Genomic DNA, 22,249 nt, shown 5'->3' on the forward strand with positions numbered 1-22,249 from the left:
TAATAATAATAATAATAATAATAATAATAATAATAATAATAATAATAATAATAATAATAATAATAATAATAATAATAATAATAATAATAATAATATCAGCTCTGTGCCTCTGGCTGTCAAAGTCAGATCACAGTATCATCAACCGCTAATTTCATAAAATTGAAACATAATAGCTGCAGTCAGCAAAAACAGCACAATAATTGTCGACTAGACGCCAATTCTTTGACAGCGAATCGTAGTGATAATTTTTTTATAGATAATGCACAGACTAAATGTTAAGTTCAACAATTTTTGAATAGCTACAATAAAATGTTGTTGACACCAAGTAGAACATGAATTGAAGAACCGGTCAGAACAACCCACTACACTAATACTCGAGTCAGTCGATTTGAAGTAATACTACGTATATTTGCCGGGGTCATCACTTAACGGCAAGCACCAAATATTTGTAGTGCGCAAGTAGAGGCACAGCGTGTTTGTGTGTATACAAAGTTAGGCCTAATATGGCCTTTTAGACCTGGTTATCGTTTTGCTGGCACAATGAACAGCTTCTGGGTTTATTTACACTACATTTCGCGTAGACTGTATACGCGCTCTTATCATTCTTGATGTCTGAGCGGTCTGGTGAACAGGATTCTGATCGAATACTATAATACGACTGAAATGCTGTATGTACATTGAAAAAAACTCAACTTTGATAATCTGGCTCTAAATATTTTTAGCGCTCTGAAATATTCAATATCATTCTGTTGATAAAACAATTTATATTTGTTAATTTATCGAGAAGAACTCCGACTCCATGCTTTACAAAAAAAACATTAACGAAATCACAGGGCACCGCTTGTAGCAAAGTAAATACCAAAAATTGCAACAACAGCAAACAATTGTGTCGTACGATTTCGTGAAATCTGAAATACAGTGACTTTGTCGGTAGGACTGAGCGCAAGCGCATTTGAACGTGCTATTCGATTTATTTATCATGAGTACCCTAATTGAGTATGCTACCAGGAAATATCTCAATTTCATAAGGCGAATTGGTGTAAATAGAGCTTGATTGGCACTTTATGATCTTGATTTAGTAATACTATAATGAGTATTTATCCTCCGCATTTACTCTCGTGGCACCACTTTTGCGCCTGCGATGTTGATCAATTCGAAGGTATAAACCGCGTCCAGATGCTGCATACCTGAATTTCGTACTAGCGACTCATATAGCTTGGCTGTAATTTATGCTGGAAGTATATGCCTAAGAATAAACTTAGAATACACTCTTGACAATTGAATACATAATTTTGTAATATTCGAATTGACTCAGTAAGAAATTGATATATTAGTAATTATGAATCAATATGTTTTCTCAGGTAGTATCTCCCTAAATTTTATTTTTGCGAGACACAATATACGGTGCAGTAGAAATTATTCATCACTCTTCTCTTCTTCACCTACATTCTGTATTTATTGAATAAGCTACAGCGGTCGCTAAAAAAAATTCTGATGTTGGCATATATTTAATCGTAAGTCTCGTACTTAAAAAAACAGGTGATTACTGCCGACTGAGATGCATCATAAAAAATTATTATGATCTGTCATTTAAATTAGTGAGTTTGCAGAATATTATGTTCTGATTTTAATTTGAGAAGCTTACTATTGGCGAAAAGTTACTTGATTTAGACTATACAGGCCGTGTATAAATTTGAGTAGTGAGCGACAGCGTCGTATATTAATGCGATACTGACAAACTCCATTCTAATAGCACATTTATCATATGATGATTATGCGCATAGAAGAGCTATCTGTGGATGTGAAAAATATATATCTACAGCTTCTCTTCTCCAACACATATTATTACAGGTGTTGAAATTATTTGACTATTCAAATAATTGTCAAGGTAACTAGGGATGAAAGAAGAGAGAGTTATCATTGAGATTAAAATTATCTGTAATTTTTATATCAGCTTCCATTGATAATGGAACAAACGTAGTTTCTTGAGACAAAAATGTGGAGAGTTTCTACTGTATAATCAATCTTCTTCGACATATGGCCCCTCGATCTCTTGTACGAACAAGCTACGTCCTTAAGCGTCTTCATTTAGCGCTGGCTGATGTGTATACAACCCAGACATCGATGGATATTGCAGTGCCATGAAACTTTTTTTTGTAACGTCCTCTGCATCGTGCCATAAACATGTACATCTTCGCTACGTTTCTTTAAAAGCGAGCAACTGTCGTCAATCCAAATGATAAAGTGTAGTTTCACGATCAGAAGGGCTTAGGAATGAACCACAAGAACCGCCCTCTGCAGTATAAAAGCGACTTCGTCAGTCTTTTAGATGAGACGTCAATGGCTCCTCAAGAGGACATGCCAGAGTGTTGCCTTTAGTACATTTCAAAGTCACATAAGAGACCACTACGTAGTCTTGCCGAAGTGTGTTGCTTCAGTGACCGCCTACGATTTACACCAGCAGGAAGCGTCTGCAAAAGCAGTGACTTCTGACTTCAACTTATATGACATCCCTAGCCCTCTGATTTCTCATCGCCCTCACCTGATGGTGAAAAGCTGGTAACCAAATAGGCGTTAAGACAGTCAACATTTCTCTAACCAGGAAATGACATTCACCATTGTGCTTTTGTTTTTGTGAAATGACTTCGACGCACAGATGAACAACACGGAATAATCCTGGTGCCGCACGAAGAAAAAAAAAAGAAAAAGATAAAATCTCAGCGGTCTTTATAGTATGTGGGTTTATACACTTTACGTTTATGGCGTAACTGTAGAGTTTGATTGTAGTTGGTAATCAGCAGAAATAACGGTTAATGGCAGGGTAGGGTACCATATGACTACCTCTCCGATCTGTCCAGCTGTAAAACAAAACGTGAAGAGCAGTGCAACAGATTTCTGTATAGAATGTCGAGGCCATTTGCATCGGCTCGCACTCTAGATATCAGCTGTTGTTTGAGTATTGCGTATTGTGGGGTGCGATTATGGAAAAATTACTTTTTGGGTATTGTTAAGTGTGTACCTTCTTCAATCTCCCAATAACAACGATGCCAGACCTTACCCTCCCAACCTTGTGCACGCTATCTGTCGGAGAGGGTACGCTACGATAACCTCCTCATTATCCTCTGAGTATCACCTACGTTCCTCAGCCGGTGCCTCAACAGCTTGAGATAGTCATATTCGTATCTATAAGAAGTTCCCAAACTTGGTTGTGATAGGTACTTAGCTATGGCTGCCAGAAGATTATCCCAGGATGACCTTGTGAGTCTCAAAATTCACTATAATGGGTCTCTCCGACGGTTCAGAATATCACCCGAACATTTCGTCGAACCTTTGTTTGCTTCCCAGGTAAGAGTAAGAGAAAGGATTTGCTGATTTGAAGGTGAAGTTTCTGTTATCTTTGCCAGAAGATGCTCCCTTATTTCTAGAGCGTTATTCCACAAGCAATGGACAATATTGCCCTTTAGATGGGCAGGCGAGCTATGCGGCTATGGCACGCTCTATCAAAGTGAAGAATAGCGTCAGAGTTCGAATCCGTGAACGTGAGTATGATCTGTGTTGTATTACTGACAAAAAGTAGAACAATCAGTAGTGAATGCTGAGACTAGGTCTACAAGCACGGGTGACAGGGCCCCGGAATCTAAGAACGAAACCTCGAGCTCAGTCGCCACCCTCCTACAGTCTCCAGAATATGAAAGTGTCATTAGGGAGATTGTTGGAAAGGAGGTCGATGGTTTGACATCGGAGTTTCGTGCCCTACTGGAACAGAAGAAGCGCGAGCAGAGATCAAACTGGCATAGAGGATCCCGCAAGCACAAATTCGTGAGGTCGAAAAACACTTCAAGCGTTCCTACAGCGGATGTTTTCATAGTCTGCAATTTGTGTGGATCAAACGTCAAGTCCGTATACTATCACTGCTCCGTTTGCGACCGTGGTAACTTCGATGTTTGTGAAGAATGTGTCACTATCAAGAATGGACACTGCCGGGTTGCCTCTCACTCGCTTTATGGCTGCAAATTGCAGGATACCACAGAACTTGATATTAGCGGAGAGTCAGCAGATGTCGATATGGCCGACTCACTAGATGAGACGAAGACCAATGGATGTACGCGCGGATCCTCTCGTGCCATCTGCGATGGTTGTGATACTGTAAGTGGTTTCACAGGAGGAGACTTACTTTGCAGCTCATACCAGGGATTCGCTATAAGTGTGCCGACTGTCCGGACTTTGACTATTGCGAGCGGTGCTTCATCAGCAGTCGCAAGCAGCAACATGCTGCTCACGCTTTCGTTAAAGTCAGGGCTCCAGGGGATATTATTCGTAAGCTGACGGTTGATCATCCAGAATATCATGAAGGCATTATGTGTGATGGCCCGAACTGTAAAAGAGTTCGCGAATGTATTGTCGGCGCAAGATATACATGTGCCATATGCAAGGATTATGATTTATGCGAGAACTGTGAAGCTCTACCAGACTATCCGCACGACAAGTCGCATCCGATGATCAAGCTCAAACTTCCGGTGGCCTCTATATCCTGTGAATCGGTGTATTACGATTCTCTTGGTGTTACATTGAAGAAATATGGAGAATTATCGGATAATGATACTAACGAAGACGATCGTCGGGTTGATGCTAGGGCAGAAACTGGCCTACAGAGTCACGACATAACCGGTGATTTTTCAACAGTAAACAGATCTCTTAAATGTCTCGGACTCACAGATGCTGCCATTGGTACACACGACTCAACTATCTCGGTCACACCTGCTTTAACGTTATCTACCACCGAGCTACCTGCTCATAAGTATGATGGTGAATTGTGTATGGAAACCAAAGAGGCCGAAAAGGTGTTGGAGAAGAAGACTATGTTTTTTCAGTCCTGGTCCCTTAAAAACGTGGGCACAGTCAACTGGGCACCGGGTACTTCTGTTGTTTTCGTTGGTGGTTCTCAGATGTTTACCAACCAGAAGGTGCCGCGCGTGACGGCCGTAACAGTCCCAATACAGATTGGGGAATCGTCTTATTTTTCGACTATGTTACAAGCGCCTGAGGAACCTGGCTGCTATACGTCTTTTTGGAGCATGGCGGATCCAGAAGGGAAATTTTTTGGTCCAAAGCTAAGTTGTACGGTAAATGTTCAGGAACGCACAGATATTGCCGACTCGCAAGGTGACCTGCAGAAAAGCAGGTTTTCGGATTCATCGGAGATGCTTTTCCCCGTGCTGGCTGTCAATGAATTGACTGATGCTCAAATGGAAGTGTTCGCTGATGACGTACCTATGTCATTAAGTTTTCACTCACAGACCGTCAAGGAGATGTCTGAAGTTTCGGATGTTTCTGATGTTGCTAGTGGTGATTTTGGAGAGACCGACTCCAATGATGATATCGACGAGTACGAATTCCTAAGTGATGATAGCTACGAGGTACTCGACGATATAGAGGATAACAGTTGGGAATAAGGATATATGCGCATGTCTATCTGGTTACAGGAGCAGTTGTGATTTTATTTTAAATTGGCAATATATACAGATTATCGTTTTCAGAATGAACTGTGTTCACTCCGCAGGCCTCTGAAATCTCCAGACGCTTAATGCCTCCCATCCAGCTCTACGCTGTCCAACTACTGTAGCCTTCCAACCTTGCTTGCACATTTTATCTGCCACTTCGCTAGGCTTGTTGCGTCCACAGAATAGAATATATGCAATACCTCGAGACGACAATATCTTTCCTAGGTTATCCAAGACCTTTGTTGTGGTCTCCATGCCATCTGTTCCACCTGACAAAGCTAGATCTAGCCAGTCATCTCTTGCTTGACAGTCCGTAGCTGAAGGTACAAATTCATCAGGCACATACGGTGGGTTGAATATTAGTACGTCAACGAGGTTAGGTCTGATACCAAGCCATAGATCTGTTCTTATTGCTTCAAAATACTCTGTCCCCCCATTTGCCATAGACGTGCGGGCAGCGTCAGAGCAGGCGTAAGGATTCATATCAGTGCCAATAAATATTCCTAATGGCACTACATGTTTGTGCACAAAAGTCGAGACAACACCGCTACCGACACCAAGCTCCAAAACCACAGGACATCTGAAACGAGAATTGATGTAGCTCGCTTCTTCATGGAGAAGATCAAGCAGTAGGTAGGAATCCTCTGACGGCTCGTATACTTGCTCTATATCGACATGATCTGTCACAGGGGTAGGTAACATGAAGTATTTTAAGCATAAAGAAGTCTGCCGGACTTTATATACTATTATATAGCGAACAGTGCTGATTGTTGGCCTCGAAATGGGCCTGAAGAGGTCTTCGGTGGAAGTCGTCTCACCATATTTCACACCTTACCCTTACGATCATGAATATTCCCATCGCTTCTCAAGTCCAACATCACCAGATATCTTTGATATTCATCTTGCGGATCAAACTGAAACATGGATGCTCTGGTCGCCAAATACACAAATCGCATTGACGCTGATGGCTTCCAGCTCGATGAGGAGGATGTCTATTGCCACCAGGCTTTGGTATCTACACCAAACTTACGACTGCCTCCAATCTCTCAGGTATGCTTGTTATACATCAGCTACAATATCGGATACATCTCCGTCGTGTAGTAAATCGCAACTAACCTATTCAGCCTTCAGCATTTCTTCGCGCGCATACAGATGACGCTTCAAACCCAGACTGTAAAATTAAGATTGCGCACGGTACAACGACCTTAGCTTTCCGCTTCAAGGAGGGAATCGTAAGTCTGCTTATACTCAAGACTAGATTCAAGAATGGGCTAATGAAAGATTGTTGCTGTTGACTCCAGAGCCACCGCAGGAAACTGGATTGCATCTCAAACTGTGAAGAAAGTTATCGAAATCAATCCTTTTCTCTTAGGCACCATGGCTGGAGGTGCTGCCGATTGTCAGTTTTGGGAAACCTGGCTCGGTGTGCAGTGCCGTCTTCATGAACTCCGGGAAAAAAGCCGTATCAGTGTAGCGGCAGCCAGCAAAATACTGTCCAACGTAAGTTGTAGACATACAGTTTCCTGACATGCAGCTCGTTTATCAGTATAAAGGAATGGGATTGTCGATGGTAAGTGATATAGTTGTACATATTCTCATATCAAGGGAACTATGGTCTGTGGCTATACAAAGCTAGAAGGACCTAGTATATTTTACGTTGATAGTGACGGCACAAGAATGAAGGGCGATCTGTTTTGTGTGGGCTCAGGCCAAACCTTTGCCTACGGCGTTCTCGACGAAGGATACAAATGGGATCTTAGTCTGGAGGATGCTCTCAACCTTGGACGCCGCAGTATACTTGCTGCTACACACCGGTAAGTTATCTTCAACGTATATCTGACCATCCAGTGATGCATTTTCGGGCGGCTCAGTCAATCTCTACCACGTTGCTGAGTCTGGATGGAAATACTACGGAAACCACAATGTCGGAGGGTTGTTCTGGGAAACCAAGGCGCAGGAGAAGTCATTTGAGAATGTTCCCACCGACTTTTAAACACCCCGCAGGTTGCGCAGCAATCTCACTTAACTGCCAAGATCGATTTACATTCGTGATCTCGACTGCATTCAGATGTTGATGTTTGGCATCATGTATTGCTTCTGGCGGGTGAAAGGCTGTTAAATTTGTTCATGAAACAGTGCAGTTACATAAGTACACGATAGATTGTATCAATTTTCTGTTCCGCAAGTGCAAGTGATGACCAATAGCTTATGGTATTACGTAAAAATTGCTGTTTGCCGTAGTGATGTAGGCTTCCTTTGCGCGCCTATATACGTAAAGTAAACTAATAGTGAAAATCAATTAATTCTTGCACGCTACTTTTCTACCCACCACCAACCCCACCCTCCTCCGATCAGATCACCACACACTTAATATAGCCCGACAAATCAACGAGCGATCAGTCCACAAAGGCGGTAATTCTAATGGAATAGGAAAGGGTTTCATGAGCACGATTGCAAGACCGGATACATATATCCCCTAGCGTCTCGGCTGACCGTGTAATACTCATACACCATGATGAACGTACTCTCGGTGTTCAGCTTGGAGGTTCTTGATTCCCGAATTTGTTCATCGACGGAGAAGGCGCAAAATGTTATACGGAATGCACCACCTTCGAGATGGAGAAGTAAAGAGTTCATGCTATATTATGTTGTGCTTGTAACAGTCGTTCCACAAATGTTTATGGCCGCAATCAAAGCTACCAATGGTATGTTTCGATGAAGTCTCGGGGTATTAGAATACCGGGTCACTGACAGAAGAAGAAAGCAGCCCGTCTTATGCCCTGATAGAACCGTTTCTTGAAGACGGTTGGATGTTCGGGCGAAAAATTGTGAGATAGAATTGACCTGCACCTCTAACACACGAGGATAACTCTGATTTACAGTACTCAAGCTTTCGGGATAGAATTATCATACTTTTGACTGTATTGGCACTTCACCAATGCTTGCGACGACTATCCGGAATTTTCCGCGTACGCCGACCGCACTTCGATCTGGTATTCGGAGTGATATTTGTATCAGTACTCCATGGACTAAGCTTCATAAAAATGCTCATTATATATGGCCTGAACTTTGCGATATCTAGGTACTTACCTCAACGACCTGGGATAGCTTTGACATGGGTGTTCGGTATCGCGCTACTATTTTTGAACGAATGGAACGATGGATATCGCTTCGGCCAAATTCATAGTACGCTTAGTCCACTAGTAAGTTATTGAACCGGTGCATTTTAACAAACAGGATTCGTACCGCGGGATGATCGAGCGATGGGATGTCAGCTTCAATTTTTCAATGCTACGCATGATCAGCTATAATGCCGATTATTACAGCAGTCTATCTTCCATGATAGATGTTGAGGTAAGTGTTCAGTAACGAACTTGGGAAAAGCTATGATTGGTCTGATATATTTAGAAGAGAGAGAGAGATGAAAAAAAATTGACGGAGAAGGAACGGGTTGAGCTGCCATCGCCTAGACAAGAATACCACTTTGCGAACTATCTAGCATACTTGCTTTATACACCTCTATACATAGCCGGACCAATCGTAACCTTCAACGACTACCTATATCAATCTCGTCATAAGCTATCGACGGTGAGACTGAAGTCTACCCTTCAGTATGGTATTCGTTTAGCAATCATCATTTTGGTAATGGAATGGTGTCTTCATTTCATGTACGTCGTCTCTTTGAGCCGTGTGAAAGCATGGAGTGGACTATCTCCATTTCAAATAAGCATGGTTGCTTACTTCAACTTGACTTTGGTATGGATGAAGTTGGTTATACCTTGGAGATTTTTTCGACTCTGGGCGCTTATCGACGACATAGATCCGCCAGAAAATATGCTACGGTGTATGAGCAACAACTACTCAGCGGGTGCATTTTGGAGATCGTGGCACAGGAGCTACAATAGGTGGGTTATCAGATATATATACATCCCACTGCAAGGTTCGAAGTATCCGATTAGAAACATGCTCATAGTGTTCACATTCGTCGCTGTCTGGCACGACATCCAACTAAAAATGTTAGCTTGGGGTTGGTTGATAACGTTATTTGTTTTGCCTGAAGTCTTCGCTAAAATGCTCTTCCCTGCCAAGAAGTGGAAAGGTAGACCCCAGTATCGATTCATGTCGGCTGTTGGGGCTGTTTGCAATATTTGGCTCATGATGATCGCAAACTTGGTAGGATTTGTCGTCGGTCTTGACGGCGCGCGCGATTTGTTCTCATTGCTCTTCACCACTTACAGTGGATTATTCTTCGTTACAGTGGCCTCGATGGCACTCTTCGTAGGTGTCATGCTAATGTACGAAGTACGGTCAAGCGAGGAAAGACGTGGTATCAGTATACGTTGCTAAAGAATTTGTTGAGCATCAAAACTTTCATTACTGAAGACTAAACTCTGTACTTTACTGAAAGTAGAGCTGCCGGTAGAGTTACCACCTTTGCTATCTCAATAACCTTCGAGGATTCGAAAGCGCTGATTCTCGTTTCTCTTTCCGTAGAGATTGCCTAGCATGAGCGACATCCGGTACACTTAGAGGGACGTCTTGGAGTATGCGTACATATATGTGTATATCATTTCTTAATATATCACTATAGTCGAAATTGCCGGTTGGACACTGATGTTAAAAACCGAAATTTCAGTCACTACTAACCTCGCTGTAGCACGTTAAAGTCTTCAGTTTTGCGCACCGGATGATGATGTGTTTGTGCGCGCTCAAAATATCATATAAGGTTAATCCTCCCCCAGAGAGCCAGATGACGCCTTCGCAGTCGAAGGGTGTAGATCTTTCTGAAAACATTAGAAGCCGTGCAATGATTTCATGAAGCATGTTTATATCCCGTTCTGATGTTTTCGAGTCCCACACATTTCTGGTCATTAGCAGTGCAGGGAGCTGGTCTATTGACGGATAATCGGTTGCCTGTCTCAGTAGTCCATGATTTGCGCTTTCGGATATAAACGGTGCATATGGATGAATACACATGTTCAAACTGTAAAAGACCTTCGAGAGAACGAGGCGAATTGTTCCCGCTCGTGATCCAGTCACAGGCCTCGCGAGCCTATTCCTAAAGTCCACCTCATTTCGAGCCTCGCATGCTGCTAAATCCGCCGCAGCAAATTCGAAATATTTCCAAAAGCGACTGAAGAAGAACGATTTCAGAATATCTAGGGCCAATTTATGATCCGACTCCTCAATGGCCTTGATGAAGGGCTGAAGCAAATATTTTCTTGTGTCCTCCAAGATGACAAACTCGTACTGTAACAGAGAAGGGATTCCGTCCATTGAACAATACAGTTCATTAGCTATACCAGGATGAGAGCACGCTATGTGGAACCATTGGCGCACTATATCATACCGACAAAGGAAATCTCTCTCTTTTTGAAAGCTATCCACCAACTCTGCGAACCTTTGGGTGTCGGTTTCAGTCCGTGGTCGGGTGTTGGAAATTGTAAATAAACGAAAGGTATCTATACCGAATTTATCTTGAAAATGACTCTTATGCTGCTTGATCTTTAATTTTAACGGATCGAATGACGACGGGGTGGCCTCTGAGATATACCTCAAAGACTTGGGAGAAGGAAGAAATCTGTCCAGATCATTGAACATCTGAAATGCTGCTTCAAACATGTGCATTTCTTTATTATTCGCTTCAGCGTCTTGCACCAGGGACTGTGGTGTTTCCGGAGTGCCTGCAATTGATTCTCCGGAGCACACCTTTATATCCGTTGAGTCAAGCCATCCTATATGACGCTACGGCTGGTTAAAACTGAGCGTGAAGTTACTATACCAAAATGTAGCGAAATTGCGACAATGCTGGCTCTTCAATTTTCTGGGCGCGGCCCTAGAGTCAGAATCATTACGACTGTCACATACTTCAAATTGCGTGGATATTTCCAGGACCGACAATCGTTTTTTGTGAACCAGATTCCATCTTTGCTGTATATCCTAAATATGAGTGTGCTCTGAGATCAGTACTCACGATTGCAACCAATTTCTGCAGAGCCAGCAGATCTAAATTTGCACTTGGTGACAAAAATGCAGCCACTCTGAGCGGCTCACCCTGTACATTGAGTCGATCGGTTAGCTGTAGATAGATTTTATTCGTCCTATGCCATTCTATTTCTAAGTATCTCTCCTGTATTCTCTGTAATGTTAGATCATTTCGATGCAAACCTACCGGTCTATATTCTGCTATAAATTTCCGTGAGTTTGGCTCTTTGTATGTACAGGTTACTGATGATCGGAAAAGTGGAATCAGTTCTTTGATCGCTCGTGGCCTCATTGACGACTGACTACTCAACAACTGCTGAAATGACTATATAGTGTGACAGTCAGTTAATTGGGAAGTTACGTATTTAAGCCCATTATTTCCCTACGTAGTAGCAATTATACCCTATCGAAGAGTAGATATTCAGGTAGTCACCAACTCTTCTAAAACTGTATCATTTGATCATGAATCTATCTTGAACCAATTAACTATAGTAGCTGTCGTTACAGCGATTTTGCCGTTACGTTCGTAATGACATTGTGAATCTCACGCGTCCCGTAGCATACTACCATACGCTGAGTGGTTTCCTTTTACTCGGTCTTCTTGCTGTCTGAGGACTTCTCAGCGGCTTCTGTCGACTCTTCGATACTGTTGTCTGCTGCGTCTGAACCTTCCGTTTTCGTAGGGTCGTTCTGTTGTGCCATTGTCTCCTTCATCTTCTCCAGCTCACTTATGAACCAGGTAATTCCTGCCCAGAGACCAGTGGCGATCAAAGTCATGAACAGGAAGTGCTTGTTGTAGGTAGAGATACACAAAGAGATAAGTGTTATTTCCAGAGCTGCGAACGATGCGTGGGTAGCTCTTATCAAGGTAGGAGTAGTTCCCGGAGTAAAGATAGACTCCCACAGATCTGTGAAGAACCCAGACATTCTTGAATACGATATTCGTGATTCTGACGATAAATTTAATCTGTCAAATTGTTCAGCGTAAAGAACAATTGTTCAGAGAAGATAGCAGTTGCTCGGAGTTCTTAGCAGCGATGTGGGTATTCCTAAGTTACCCTACCTAAAATGGTCCCGTAAATTGTTACCCGTGTTTTAAAAGTTTTGTCCCAGCCAGCTGATGGTATGATTCATCTATAGCCATCAGTATTTTTAGGCGTCTGGCCTGTGCTGAAAATTATTTATTGATCACGCGGTCAGGTTTGATTTATGCGTGGTCAGAGTCTGAAATTCAAGAGAAGCCAACATCGACTGTTACCAGCGTAACCTAATATTGGCATATATATATCCGGAGAAGCGGAGAAGTACATCAGTGCGTTCAGTCTATCTCTATATGAAAAGCACCCAACTCGCCATACACCTCGCCGTGACGAAGTGCAAGTCTCAAATTGGCAGGCAGCAGGAACAAGTACAAGCGAGTCATCTACTGGGTGAATGCTGCAATATAACTACTACAGTTTTTATTGTTCACATAACTAGCTCCTTTTGCTGCAACAGTTTACGAATCGAAAGTAGCCGGTTCATTAGAAAGCCGAGAGATGGACAGCTCAATTGAGAATTCGGGAGACATGTCACAGATGACAAATCCCATAACCGGTAGCCGCTCGAAAGAAGTCACATTGGCAAAAACGGGCGCATCAACTACGTCCACCACATCGGCCGGAGGTTCCATTAACAAATCTCAAAAGAGGAGGAAGGTTGATCATGGTATGCATCGAAGAGCTATAAAGACACAACTGACAGTGTAAAGCCTGTGTTTATTGCCGACGTTCACACATGACGTGTGATTCAGGTATGTCGAGCGTACATTGACAAATACCTATAAAGCCAAAGGCAATGTATAATTGGACATTTTTGACGCAACTTAGAACGGCCATGCTCTCGCTGCCTCAAAAGAAACATTGGTCATCTTTGCCATGATGAGCAAAGGGATGGGAAGTCAAAAGGCCAAAGCTCCAATGGCGGCAGTAAGAGCAGTGGAAACGATTTGCAAGGCAGCGCAGCGATATCCTCATCGGCTAGCTCTGGAAGTGACGCGCATAGTGAAGCAGAGTTGGACGATGAAGTCCAAGAAATGACTCAAACCTCTAAAGGTAAATTTGGCTCGCGGGCTAATTCTTACACGATAGATCTATCATCTACTGGATCCAGTGCCAATTTCGATTGGTCGTCGATGCTTTCTGGTCCTGGTGTACCAGGTAGTGCCTTAATGAATCTTGCGCCATACCAGCCTTCGCTTTTATTTGCAGAGCCCGCTGCAGGTAGTGAATTGTCTTCCTTGAATGACTTCCTGACAATGCTGGAGGACAATTCCTCGAATCACATGCAAGAAACCAAGCAACTAGAAATGAGAGGAAGCAACGAAGTTTCCGCTGCTGAAAATCGTCGATCAAGTTCTTCTCAGGGAACGCGAAGGCTACGTCAACTGACTTCAGGCGAGCAGCATGACGCTTTGAATTCGCACGCCAATGCTTCGGGTACAAGTCAGCAAATCGGTATAAATAGCTCTTTGGCAGAGAGAGGTACTTTACCCACTGTAACATCTTCAAGTTCAGCGGAGACAGCAAGCGATAAATTTTTCTTAACTGCTGCCGATCCATCTGGAGGTCCTGAGGGAACCCCAGAGGATAGACTTAAACAGGTTATTAACGCCAAACTTGAAGCCGGATTACTTGCCCCATTCAATTATGTGAAGGGCTATGCCAGACTACAAAAGTACATGGACAATCATATGTCCCCAGTATCAAGACAACGCATATTGAAACCATTGTCGATATTTAGACCTGCCTTTCGAGCTATTGCACAGAGTTTAATCGATGTTGACTTGGTTTTAGTGGAGGAAGCATTCGAGCGTATGCTGCTGGACTATGATCGCGTCTTCACATCTATGGCAATTCCTGCGTGTCTTTGGCGTCGAACTGGAGAAATTTATCGTGGAAACAAAGAGTTCGCCGCTTTAGTTGAGGTCCCGGTGGAAGATTTACGTGATGGACGACTTGCGATCTACGAGTTGATGTCAGAAGATTCTACAGTGAACTATTGGGAAAAGTACGGTAATATAGCGTTTGATTCTGGTCAAAAGGCTGTTTTGACAAGCTGTACGCTGAAGTCGAGAGACGGACTTAGTAAAAGATCCTGCTGCTTTAGCTTTACCATTCGCCGAGACAGATATAATATTCCTAGCTGTATTATTGGGAACTTCATTCCCGTATACTCTTGATTGAGCTGTTAGAATATATGTACGATATAAATGTTTTTGGGTCCGTCTGGGTGTATTGAAGACTGACCATGGATGTATCATAAGTAGACTTAAATTGAAGAATTATGACCAAATTCTCTTAACCATGTATTTGTACATAACAGCAACGACAAAATCTACCTAAACCTCATTTGAGATCTAACAATATTAATCAAAAACGCCAAACCCCTGTACCTTGTTATGTACGGAAAACTGAATGTGCTTTAAAGTCAACAACTGAGCTTATGACGGTAAACCGTTTAGTTCTCTCGCAGGCTTCCCCAAATTCCTCCTTCTGACGGCATTGTAAAGGTCTAACACATATATACGAGAGGCTAATACCCTGTGAGCTTCCGTTGTGAGGTGAGCAGCATCCCAAAACAGATGTGTTTTTGGCTTTGCGCACAATGTGTCCGTTTCATGACTGAAGCAGGGATTGGTTTTATGGATCCACTTATCACCAGAGGTTCCACCGAGGGTATGCGAAAACCAAGTGCTGGCGTCCCATACTTGTAAAAATGCTCTTGATGTATCCCACTTCTTTAGTATATTCTGCATCAATAGCTTGTTCCACTTGCGAGTCAATTTAATTGTCTCCCGCTGCCTCTGAAGATGGACGTCATCCTGAAGATACCGACTTGTCCAAACAGGAAACAATGTCACATCGGGCGAGTAATTGATCAGTATATTACTTTCCGGATAACGTGCCGAGATATCGAGCGTGACGTTTTTCAACAATTCAACTGAGTAGTCAACTGCATCGCTTCGGATTTGAGCATCGTCCAATAGCGTATTGTAATGTAGCATATCATTAATCCCAAACCAAAAAATGAATAAGGTGCGGCGATTGGATTCTAAGAAAGCTGCATGCGCCTCCTCTTTCAACTGTTCGTCGCTAACCTCGAGCTCTCCCTTCAGAGTTGCAGCAAGTTGGGTTTTGAAGTAGTCCTCGCTATACAAATCGAAACCAAGGAATTGTTCATATTGAGTCTTTAAATCCGGAACAGGAGAATCAACAAACTTATTGGTGACTTTAGCACCTCCGTAAGCAAAGTTGTAGTAGTCTTCAGTTTTGAGGAATGCTGAAAGATACTCCGGCCACACAGGGCCATCTGCCCAGCGTCCATTTTCACCTTTTCCATACCGATGGGGACCTGTGTTCCGTTCATTGTAGTAATAGTTATTCTCTTCGCCCTTGACCGGAATAAAACTCTTGCTGTCAGGATCAGGCCGTGTACCATCATCAGACCAGCTGTCTCCGAAGACCACTAACTTTAATCCTTGCAGATCTTTGTTCGAAGACTTGCTCTCAAATCTGGCCGACTCAACAGTTTGAAAACCCTTTGAACTTTTAGCACTTAAAATTGGCTCATTCTTTAGGAGTTGCGGTAGTGGTTTTAGATTCGCCGCCTGGGATAACACAACTGCGGTAGTGACTAGAGTGAAGACACCAAGAACAACGAAACGGGTAGCCTTGAGTTTCGGATTTGTTGCAAACATTTGGAAGCAGCTTCGACGATACTTTTGGAGTAAATATAAAGTATGGACTCTTGTCCGTAGGTTCGATCAGATTGAATAGAGAAAGGAAGTAGATCTCCAGCTCTAAGGCCACCTGTAAGATATAGCACCGACACCTACAAACGTGCACATACACTAATAGTCAGCATGAAGGCTAAAAAAGATAGAAGAGAATTAAAAAAAAAAAATATCTATAGGAATTGGAAGAGCAGCAGAACTTATTGATTATGAAGTAGAATCCGTATTGCGAAATTGATCGCTTCTTTCTGAATCTCTTCGTCGTAGTTGACGCCTTCAAACTGATTTTCCGCTTGTTTGACCTGTACGCCTAAATAGAATTTTAATTAGGTAGCGCCTCCCGCCATTATTGATAAAGTTAGTGACCACAACAGGAGTTGTGTTACGTAAAGCATGCGCACTAATTATTCTACGCTGAGACCCCAACCTGCTGCCTAGGAGGCCTGCTATTGGGTACACATGACAACAGCTTAACCCTATAATGCCCAGTTTGGTCTCAAACCATACTGGTGTGCCTTTCTCAAGCATTTAGACGGCGCGCACGTTGACAGTTGCCATTAGGTACTGGCTAGCATCGCGAAGCCCGCTTGACCGTCTAATGGGTGCTATTTTCTGGACATGTTGACTACGTACACAACTCCTGCTACCGAGTGTATGCCTCGCAATAGTCTGTATCTGCCGGTGCACAGGCTGAAAAGACTACATTGGTAGTAGTGCTGGTGCAGTACATGGCTGAGAAGACGGAAGCCTTGCCAATATATACCTGCCGCTTCTCGATACTAGCGCTACGCTCTTTTGCCTCATCAGAACTACAGTAAGTAGAACATACGGAGTAATCACCATTTACATTTCGTTGACTCAGACCATATTTTACATACACGCGTGTACATGGTGCGGACAGGAGCCAACCACCCCTACATCGTTGAATTCCACGAATCGAGCGAGAAACACTAGAGTAGGAACAGTCTGTCAGGCCGCGGCTGTTGCTTTAAATATTCATTTGTACAAACAACTATCTCTCCTAGTTGTAACAGCAATACGCGTGGCTGTGCGTGCATTAGCTAATTGACCTTTTTTGTCTTCTGATCTGGCGCTGCCAGCTTTAATGTATCAACGTATTATTTGCACCAAAATTGGCGATCACAATCACTGAATGATACACGTCACGAGGTTACGCACCTTACACACGTAATAGCTTAGAAACCTACGCGCACAGCGACAGCTACCGAGTGCATATGGACTAACTTGGATAAGTTAGGCAAGGCTTCTCTTGATCTTAAGGATGATACTTAGAGTAGTATGGCACATGACATACTACACGGCGCGTCGGATAATGCGGCGACACGGTTCACAGGAGGTCGATGTGGCGGTTCATTGACGTGCGTTAGGTACAATTATATCACGTGACAATCACCCTATGTAAGATATTACAAATTCTTTTGCACCTACCTCGGGAGTTCCAGAGATTGACTGAGATTTACCGCAACAATGTCATCATATCGACGCGCAGACAGCGGAAGTCTCCGGAAGAAGGAGTCTCGCTATCAATCGAGCAATAAAAGCGGCTCCTATCATAAACACCACAGGCGCCAGCGCCACCAGATCAACAGCGCTACTGCCTCTACATCTCTCAGATACGAGCAATGTCGTGAGAATGATGTGCCAGGCTCACTAGTTGCTCGAAAATGCTCCTCCCAGCGGGACATTGAAAAAAAACAAGCTGATCTTAGCAGTAACGACGAAAATGTCCATCTGAAAGGTGACATCGACGGAGAAGATGCCCCGAAACCGTGTTTGCTTCCAACAGTCTCTGATCCTTTCTCATTTTTAACAATACTTTCAGAGTGTCTACGTTTACCATTAGAAACGGTGTGCCTAGCCATGCGATATATACACCTATTCCATAAGTACAACATCGAGTCGCAAAACGACAAGACTCTTGCTCAAAACATCTTTAGCATGGACTCAAGGGACCTTGTCTTGACTTCTTTATCTCTAGCTACAAAAACTACGGAATCACCGCGTAGATTTCGGGAGCTGCTTGTCCCTGCATATCATATTCTACATTCGAGAGAGCGGAAACCGAGACTGACCTTTCCTTCACATACATACGATTCCTTGCGAGCTGGCCTTGTGAGCTGCGAACTGATCCTACTGAGAATTCTCAACTTCGATACTCGATTACCTTTGGCTTTATACGCAATACCGAGTATTGTATCGAATGGTGTTACTGATGCTATATTCGGCGTCGAGGAGTTGATGTACCACGTACACGGGTTTGACCGTGACGATGACAATATCGACAATATAACAGAGCACTCGCTTGGTACAATGACACGACAGGCCAAGTACTATCTCGGATCTCGTGATCGCCAAAGGAGGAGAGATTATGCCCGTGAGTATGGGATTTGTGGCGTTGAAGAGACGACTGTTGGGCGTATATCCTCAGATCTCGTCTTACAGTGGTAAGGAGTTAGTGCGTGTCACTGTTAATTTTACCCAGCTATAAAAACTATGAACTCTCTGTTCTGTTCGAGGCCCGAGAGTTGGCGGTAGCGTGCGTTTACAGCGCTGCAGTAATGTTGAATTACACAATCACCGAGGAGTTCCCCTCATGGGTTGAACAAGCATCTACTGGAACCAGCGTTGAAAGAGTACATGGTAGGATTGTCATATGACCTGACTGACACGAGCAGAAGCCATCAACATAATGTCGGCTAACAAGATAATTAGCACCGGAAGTAAGTAATGAATTAAAATTAATATGCACATCGTATTTCATTCGGCCTTTGGCCTTCTGCATCCAAAAGTTACCTATCTAGATACAGCCCCGGTCCAGTAATCCGCTGGTATGCTTATTGAAAACTGTTGTCTTCTCATCAGTAGTATACCCTTAGTATAGCAAAGGAAACATTGACTATCAGGCCTGCTACTATTGCCATCTGCTGCCTTTTCGTGAAAATGCCACCCTCACGTAAGAAAAAAAGAGAGAGAAATCCGAAGAAGAAGCCTACGATTGTCCCTAGAAACAAATCTTCATAAGCACCTATCGGACTTCCGTCTGCTAAAGTGTCCTGAGCATGCGCCCCTTCGTCTATCCAACGTTCTTCCATCTGCCGAGTTTCATCGTCCGTATCTCCAACGTTTCCCCCATGTAGCCTATTAAATTGAAGCCTCAATTGAGCTATATCTTGTTCAGAGAACCCTGCTGATCGTAATCGGTCAAATCCTACAGGTCGTGGGACTGTTGATGGTACTGGCTGCGACTGTAGACTGTAAGCAAAATACGGCGGCTGTGACTTACACCTGTGTCAACTTCAAAAAGCTCATTTTCACCGAGAAGGTCGCCGACTGAACAATGCAAAAAGACATTGAAAGGCTCATCGTTGAGTAGTGAGTCGTCGGACGCGTCCTTGATTTGAGAAGTAGATTTCTCGATGCCCTCAGTACTTTGTGATATACTATTCCGCTCGAGAATAGGTTTAATGATCTCCGCGAAGTCAACCGAATCTGACAACACCCTTCCACCATATATTAAACGCAGTCGACGCCGTTTAGTTTCATCGGAGCGCTCCTTTCTTATTTGCTTTTTAATCGTGGATATTAGAAAGACGGTTCCCGGAGAAGGAAACTGGAATCGCAGGTCAGCAATAGAGGCCTTTGAAAACCTGACTATGATGGGCATAATGATGATATCGGTGCGCCTTGGCTTGTCGCTCTTATATTGCTACCGGGTTCGAGTCAATATTGAGTATACTTTTGTATACCCTATGACTGTACGACCTTCAAATATTCTCAATATTGGATAGTGCTAGAGCATACACCGCTCTCATTTTGTTTCTTGTACTCGTCGTTGGCCTTCCAAAGGCTGTAGATACAAAATATGCGGTTACGTCGTGCACAGGGAAGTGATGGCAAGGTTACCCGGAGCTCTCTAAGAATCTTATTCTTCGGGGATACTTCCCAAAGCCCGCCAAGCAGAAAAAAAATTTCACGAAACATTTTCAGCAGACAGTGATTCGTTACTCAACGCAAGCGTCAACAAGCAGCAACTTCGGTGAAGCTGGTAATGATCCGTCAGAAGTGATTTCCTGCTATATACCCAAACTTTACCTGAGCACCTGCACCACAGTAAGACCAATCTACCGAGAGCCATAATACTCTTGATCTCATCAACCGAAAACATGGTCGCGAAACGCATACCGACCGCTACGGCTCGATCGAAAAAGGTATGATTTGAAAGGATTCGTCAGAAGCCGCTTTGGAGTGGTTTTTAATTCTTTACTCGAAGATCACAGAGCAAATGCTAATATAATAGTCACAAAGCAAGACGACTGTATACAATGAGGCCGATTCTGTAGTTGTCGCTGGCAACAACACGAAGGATATCTCCATGGCCGACGCATCATCTAGTGATTCCGAAGATCTCAACGAAATCGAGGAAGATGACGACGAGATCACGCTGGCGGATCGCGTTCACGCTCTCGAGAACCAAAGCACTCCTCTAAAGCCTACCGCGAACGGACTGAAATCCGCCAACAAAAGAGCCAGTGGATTGTCGACAAATGGAGTTAGTGGAACTCCGCTTCCCATGACTGGCACCTTGACAACGATTCTCACTCAGGCTTTGAAGACGCATGATCTGCCTCTTCTGGAGACATGCCTGTCATCAGGCTCGGCTGACGAAACTACCATTAAGCAAACCATCCAGAGGCTAGACTCACGGCTCGTGGTTGGCCTTTTGGAAGTTCTTGCGGAAAGGATTGCCCGACAGCCCAATCGTGCCCCCCAGTTGACAGTTTGGGTGCGCTGGACACTCGTATGCCATGGTGCATATCTTATAGGGCTTCCAAACCTTGTGAAGCTTCTGTCTTCTTTGCATACGACTTTGAGTACCCAAGCAAATGGACTACAGCGGCTCCTTGCGCTCCAAGGTAGACTAGAAATGCTCGGAGCCCAAATGGAAATGCGGCGAATGCGTCTCGAGGATGACGAGGGAGAGGAGGACGAAATGGAAGAAGAAAGCGAGGGAGAAGACATCGAGATCTCAAGCAGCAAGGGTAGAAAGCAAAGAAACAGAAGATCAAGTGTTTCAACTGGTGGTGTCGTCGCTAGTGAAGTCTACATTGGAGCAAAGGACGGCGATGATTCAGATTTGAGTGATGACGATGACGCAGATGTCGAGTATGTAGAGGGCCGTGACGATGCAGACAGTGAAGTCATAGAAGATGCTGGATTCATCGTTGGCGATGGGAGTGACGAAGAGGAGGACGAAGAGGATTCCGAGGACGACGACGAAGACGAAGAAGACGACGATGAAGACGATGATGAAGTCGGTGAAACCCTTACTGACGTCAAACCCTCAAATGGCAATGATAGCGACGTGGATAGCTAACTTAGACCTGAATTGCTGGCAGCGACCAAATAATGGCAAAGAGCCTGACAGCCGCATGATCCATACTGTAATTGTTAATATGTACGCCAAAAGTTTTTGTTCGCAACTTCTACATCATCGATCTGGACCAAGGATTCTTGTACGTCCAGTAATAAATTGTTTCATGAGACTTTATAGGTGACTGACTGCCATAGCAGCCAGATGTATGTGCGCATCTTCCAAGAGGCCGATAGCGATGCCGTCACTGCGATCAGTCGCACCTACAAATAGCGCGAGTGTCAGACGTCTTGCCGCACTTAAAAAATGTCGTCGCTAATACGGTGCAGGTGATAGCGCGTGTTATCGGGTATATGGATATAGCACGCGCATCGACGCGTTGACGCGTCACAATTCTAGTCATGCATAGGAAATGCTCTCTCTCGCGCTCAGATTGACCATCCACCCGATTGCAATTTTCAGTGTTTGGAATTCTTTACGGGCCCTAAGAGTCCATGCTAATTCATATACGCACTAGTATCAAATTCGCTTGACACATACATTACAGCTGATAAGTTTCTAGCAAGTTCACCTCCAATGTTTCTAGTATGCATTCCT

The 22,249-nt window shown here is 43.6% G+C and overlaps 12 protein-coding genes across 12 annotated transcripts; 6 read left to right on the forward strand and 6 right to left on the reverse strand.

Moving 5' to 3' along the window:
* Positions 1-750: 750 nt before the first annotated feature.
* V1510DRAFT_414615 (uncharacterized protein) lies at positions 751-1,232 on the reverse strand. The gene has a single exon (XM_066933458.1). It carries the CDS (start codon positions 1,024-1,026, stop codon positions 805-807), a length of 222 nt encoding a protein of 73 aa, XP_066789631.1. The 5' UTR covers positions 1,027-1,232; the 3' UTR covers positions 751-804.
* A 1,818-nt stretch (positions 1,233-3,050) lies between these two features.
* V1510DRAFT_98335 (uncharacterized protein) lies at positions 3,051-5,501 on the forward strand. Its single transcript, XM_066935819.1, has 4 exons — positions 3,051-3,345; positions 3,380-3,539; positions 3,575-4,146; positions 4,182-5,501. The coding sequence occupies exons 1-4, from the start codon at positions 3,226-3,228 to the stop codon at positions 5,451-5,453; spliced, it is 2,124 nt and encodes a 707-aa protein (XP_066789632.1). The 5' UTR covers positions 3,051-3,225; the 3' UTR covers positions 5,454-5,501.
* On the reverse strand, positions 5,298-6,469 carry V1510DRAFT_98238 (S-adenosyl-L-methionine-dependent methyltransferase). The gene has a single exon (XM_066935818.1). The coding sequence runs from the start codon at positions 6,201-6,203 to the stop codon at positions 5,550-5,552; it is 654 nt and encodes a 217-aa protein (XP_066789633.1). The 5' UTR covers positions 6,204-6,469; the 3' UTR covers positions 5,298-5,549.
* V1510DRAFT_414620 (nucleophile aminohydrolase) lies at positions 6,384-7,821 on the forward strand. The gene is made up of 6 exons (XM_066933459.1): positions 6,384-6,551; positions 6,626-6,733; positions 6,783-7,001; positions 7,036-7,071; positions 7,107-7,315; positions 7,350-7,821. The coding sequence occupies exons 1-6, from the start codon at positions 6,423-6,425 to the stop codon at positions 7,492-7,494; spliced, it is 846 nt and encodes a 281-aa protein (XP_066789634.1). The 5' UTR covers positions 6,384-6,422; the 3' UTR covers positions 7,495-7,821.
* Positions 7,822-8,013: 192 nt separating this feature from the next.
* V1510DRAFT_363610 (MBOAT, membrane-bound O-acyltransferase family-domain-containing protein) lies at positions 8,014-9,848 on the forward strand (the record flags this gene model as incomplete). Its single annotated transcript, XM_066931142.1, has 5 exons — positions 8,014-8,206; positions 8,259-8,329; positions 8,366-8,704; positions 8,739-8,855; positions 8,910-9,848. 5 exons carry the CDS (start codon positions 8,014-8,016, stop codon positions 9,846-9,848), a joined length of 1,659 nt encoding a protein of 552 aa, XP_066789635.1.
* V1510DRAFT_97872 (uncharacterized protein) lies at positions 9,771-11,250 on the reverse strand. Its single transcript, XM_066935817.1, has one exon. The coding sequence runs from the start codon at positions 11,127-11,129 to the stop codon at positions 10,134-10,136; it is 996 nt and encodes a 331-aa protein (XP_066789636.1). The 5' UTR covers positions 11,130-11,250; the 3' UTR covers positions 9,771-10,133.
* A 350-nt stretch (positions 11,251-11,600) lies between these two features.
* Positions 11,601-12,698, reverse strand: V1510DRAFT_97332 (ER protein Pkr1-domain-containing protein). The gene is made up of 2 exons (XM_066935815.1): positions 11,674-12,698; positions 11,601-11,638 (listed from the first exon to the last, which is right to left on the reverse strand). Exon 1 carries the CDS (start codon positions 12,411-12,413, stop codon positions 12,075-12,077), a length of 339 nt encoding a protein of 112 aa, XP_066789637.1. The 5' UTR covers positions 12,414-12,698; the 3' UTR covers positions 11,601-11,638; positions 11,674-12,074.
* V1510DRAFT_414634 (zinc cluster transcriptional activator) lies at positions 12,600-14,911 on the forward strand. The gene is made up of 4 exons (XM_066933460.1): positions 12,600-13,193; positions 13,237-13,278; positions 13,355-13,579; positions 13,616-14,911. The coding sequence occupies exons 1-4, from the start codon at positions 13,025-13,027 to the stop codon at positions 14,704-14,706; spliced, it is 1,527 nt and encodes a 508-aa protein (XP_066789638.1). The 5' UTR covers positions 12,600-13,024; the 3' UTR covers positions 14,707-14,911.
* Positions 14,912-14,967: 56 nt separating this feature from the next.
* Positions 14,968-16,224, reverse strand: V1510DRAFT_406666 (uncharacterized protein; the record flags this gene model as incomplete). The annotated part of the gene is made up of 1 exon (XM_066932390.1): positions 14,968-16,224. The coding sequence occupies one exon, from the start codon at positions 16,222-16,224 to the stop codon at positions 14,968-14,970; it is 1,257 nt and encodes a 418-aa protein (XP_066789639.1).
* Positions 16,225-17,748: 1,524 nt separating this feature from the next.
* On the forward strand, positions 17,749-18,938 carry V1510DRAFT_363316 (uncharacterized protein; the record flags this gene model as incomplete). Its single annotated transcript, XM_066931124.1, has 2 exons — positions 17,749-18,725; positions 18,764-18,938. The coding sequence occupies 2 exons, from the start codon at positions 17,749-17,751 to the stop codon at positions 18,936-18,938; spliced, it is 1,152 nt and encodes a 383-aa protein (XP_066789640.1).
* V1510DRAFT_414643 (DUF2407 C-terminal domain-containing protein) lies at positions 18,922-20,144 on the reverse strand. Its single transcript, XM_066933461.1, has 2 exons — positions 19,565-20,144; positions 18,922-19,526 (listed from the first exon to the last, which is right to left on the reverse strand). The coding sequence occupies exons 1-2, from the start codon at positions 19,943-19,945 to the stop codon at positions 19,140-19,142; spliced, it is 768 nt and encodes a 255-aa protein (XP_066789641.1). The 5' UTR covers positions 19,946-20,144; the 3' UTR covers positions 18,922-19,139.
* Positions 20,145-20,195: 51 nt separating this feature from the next.
* V1510DRAFT_97739 (Dip2/Utp12 family-domain-containing protein) lies at positions 20,196-22,090 on the forward strand. Its single transcript, XM_066935816.1, has 4 exons — positions 20,196-20,489; positions 20,579-21,794; positions 21,850-21,932; positions 21,982-22,090. Exons 1-2 carry the CDS (start codon positions 20,445-20,447, stop codon positions 21,653-21,655), a joined length of 1,122 nt encoding a protein of 373 aa, XP_066789642.1. The 5' UTR covers positions 20,196-20,444; the 3' UTR covers positions 21,656-21,794; positions 21,850-21,932; positions 21,982-22,090.
* Positions 22,091-22,249: the final 159 nt, after the last annotated feature.

This window comes from Dipodascopsis tothii (genome assembly GCF_038497935.1).
Source record: "Dipodascopsis tothii strain CBS 759.85 unplaced genomic scaffold V1510scaffold_10, whole genome shotgun sequence".
NCBI lineage: Eukaryota > Fungi > Ascomycota > Lipomycetes > Lipomycetales > Lipomycetaceae > Neoaidaea > Neoaidaea tothii.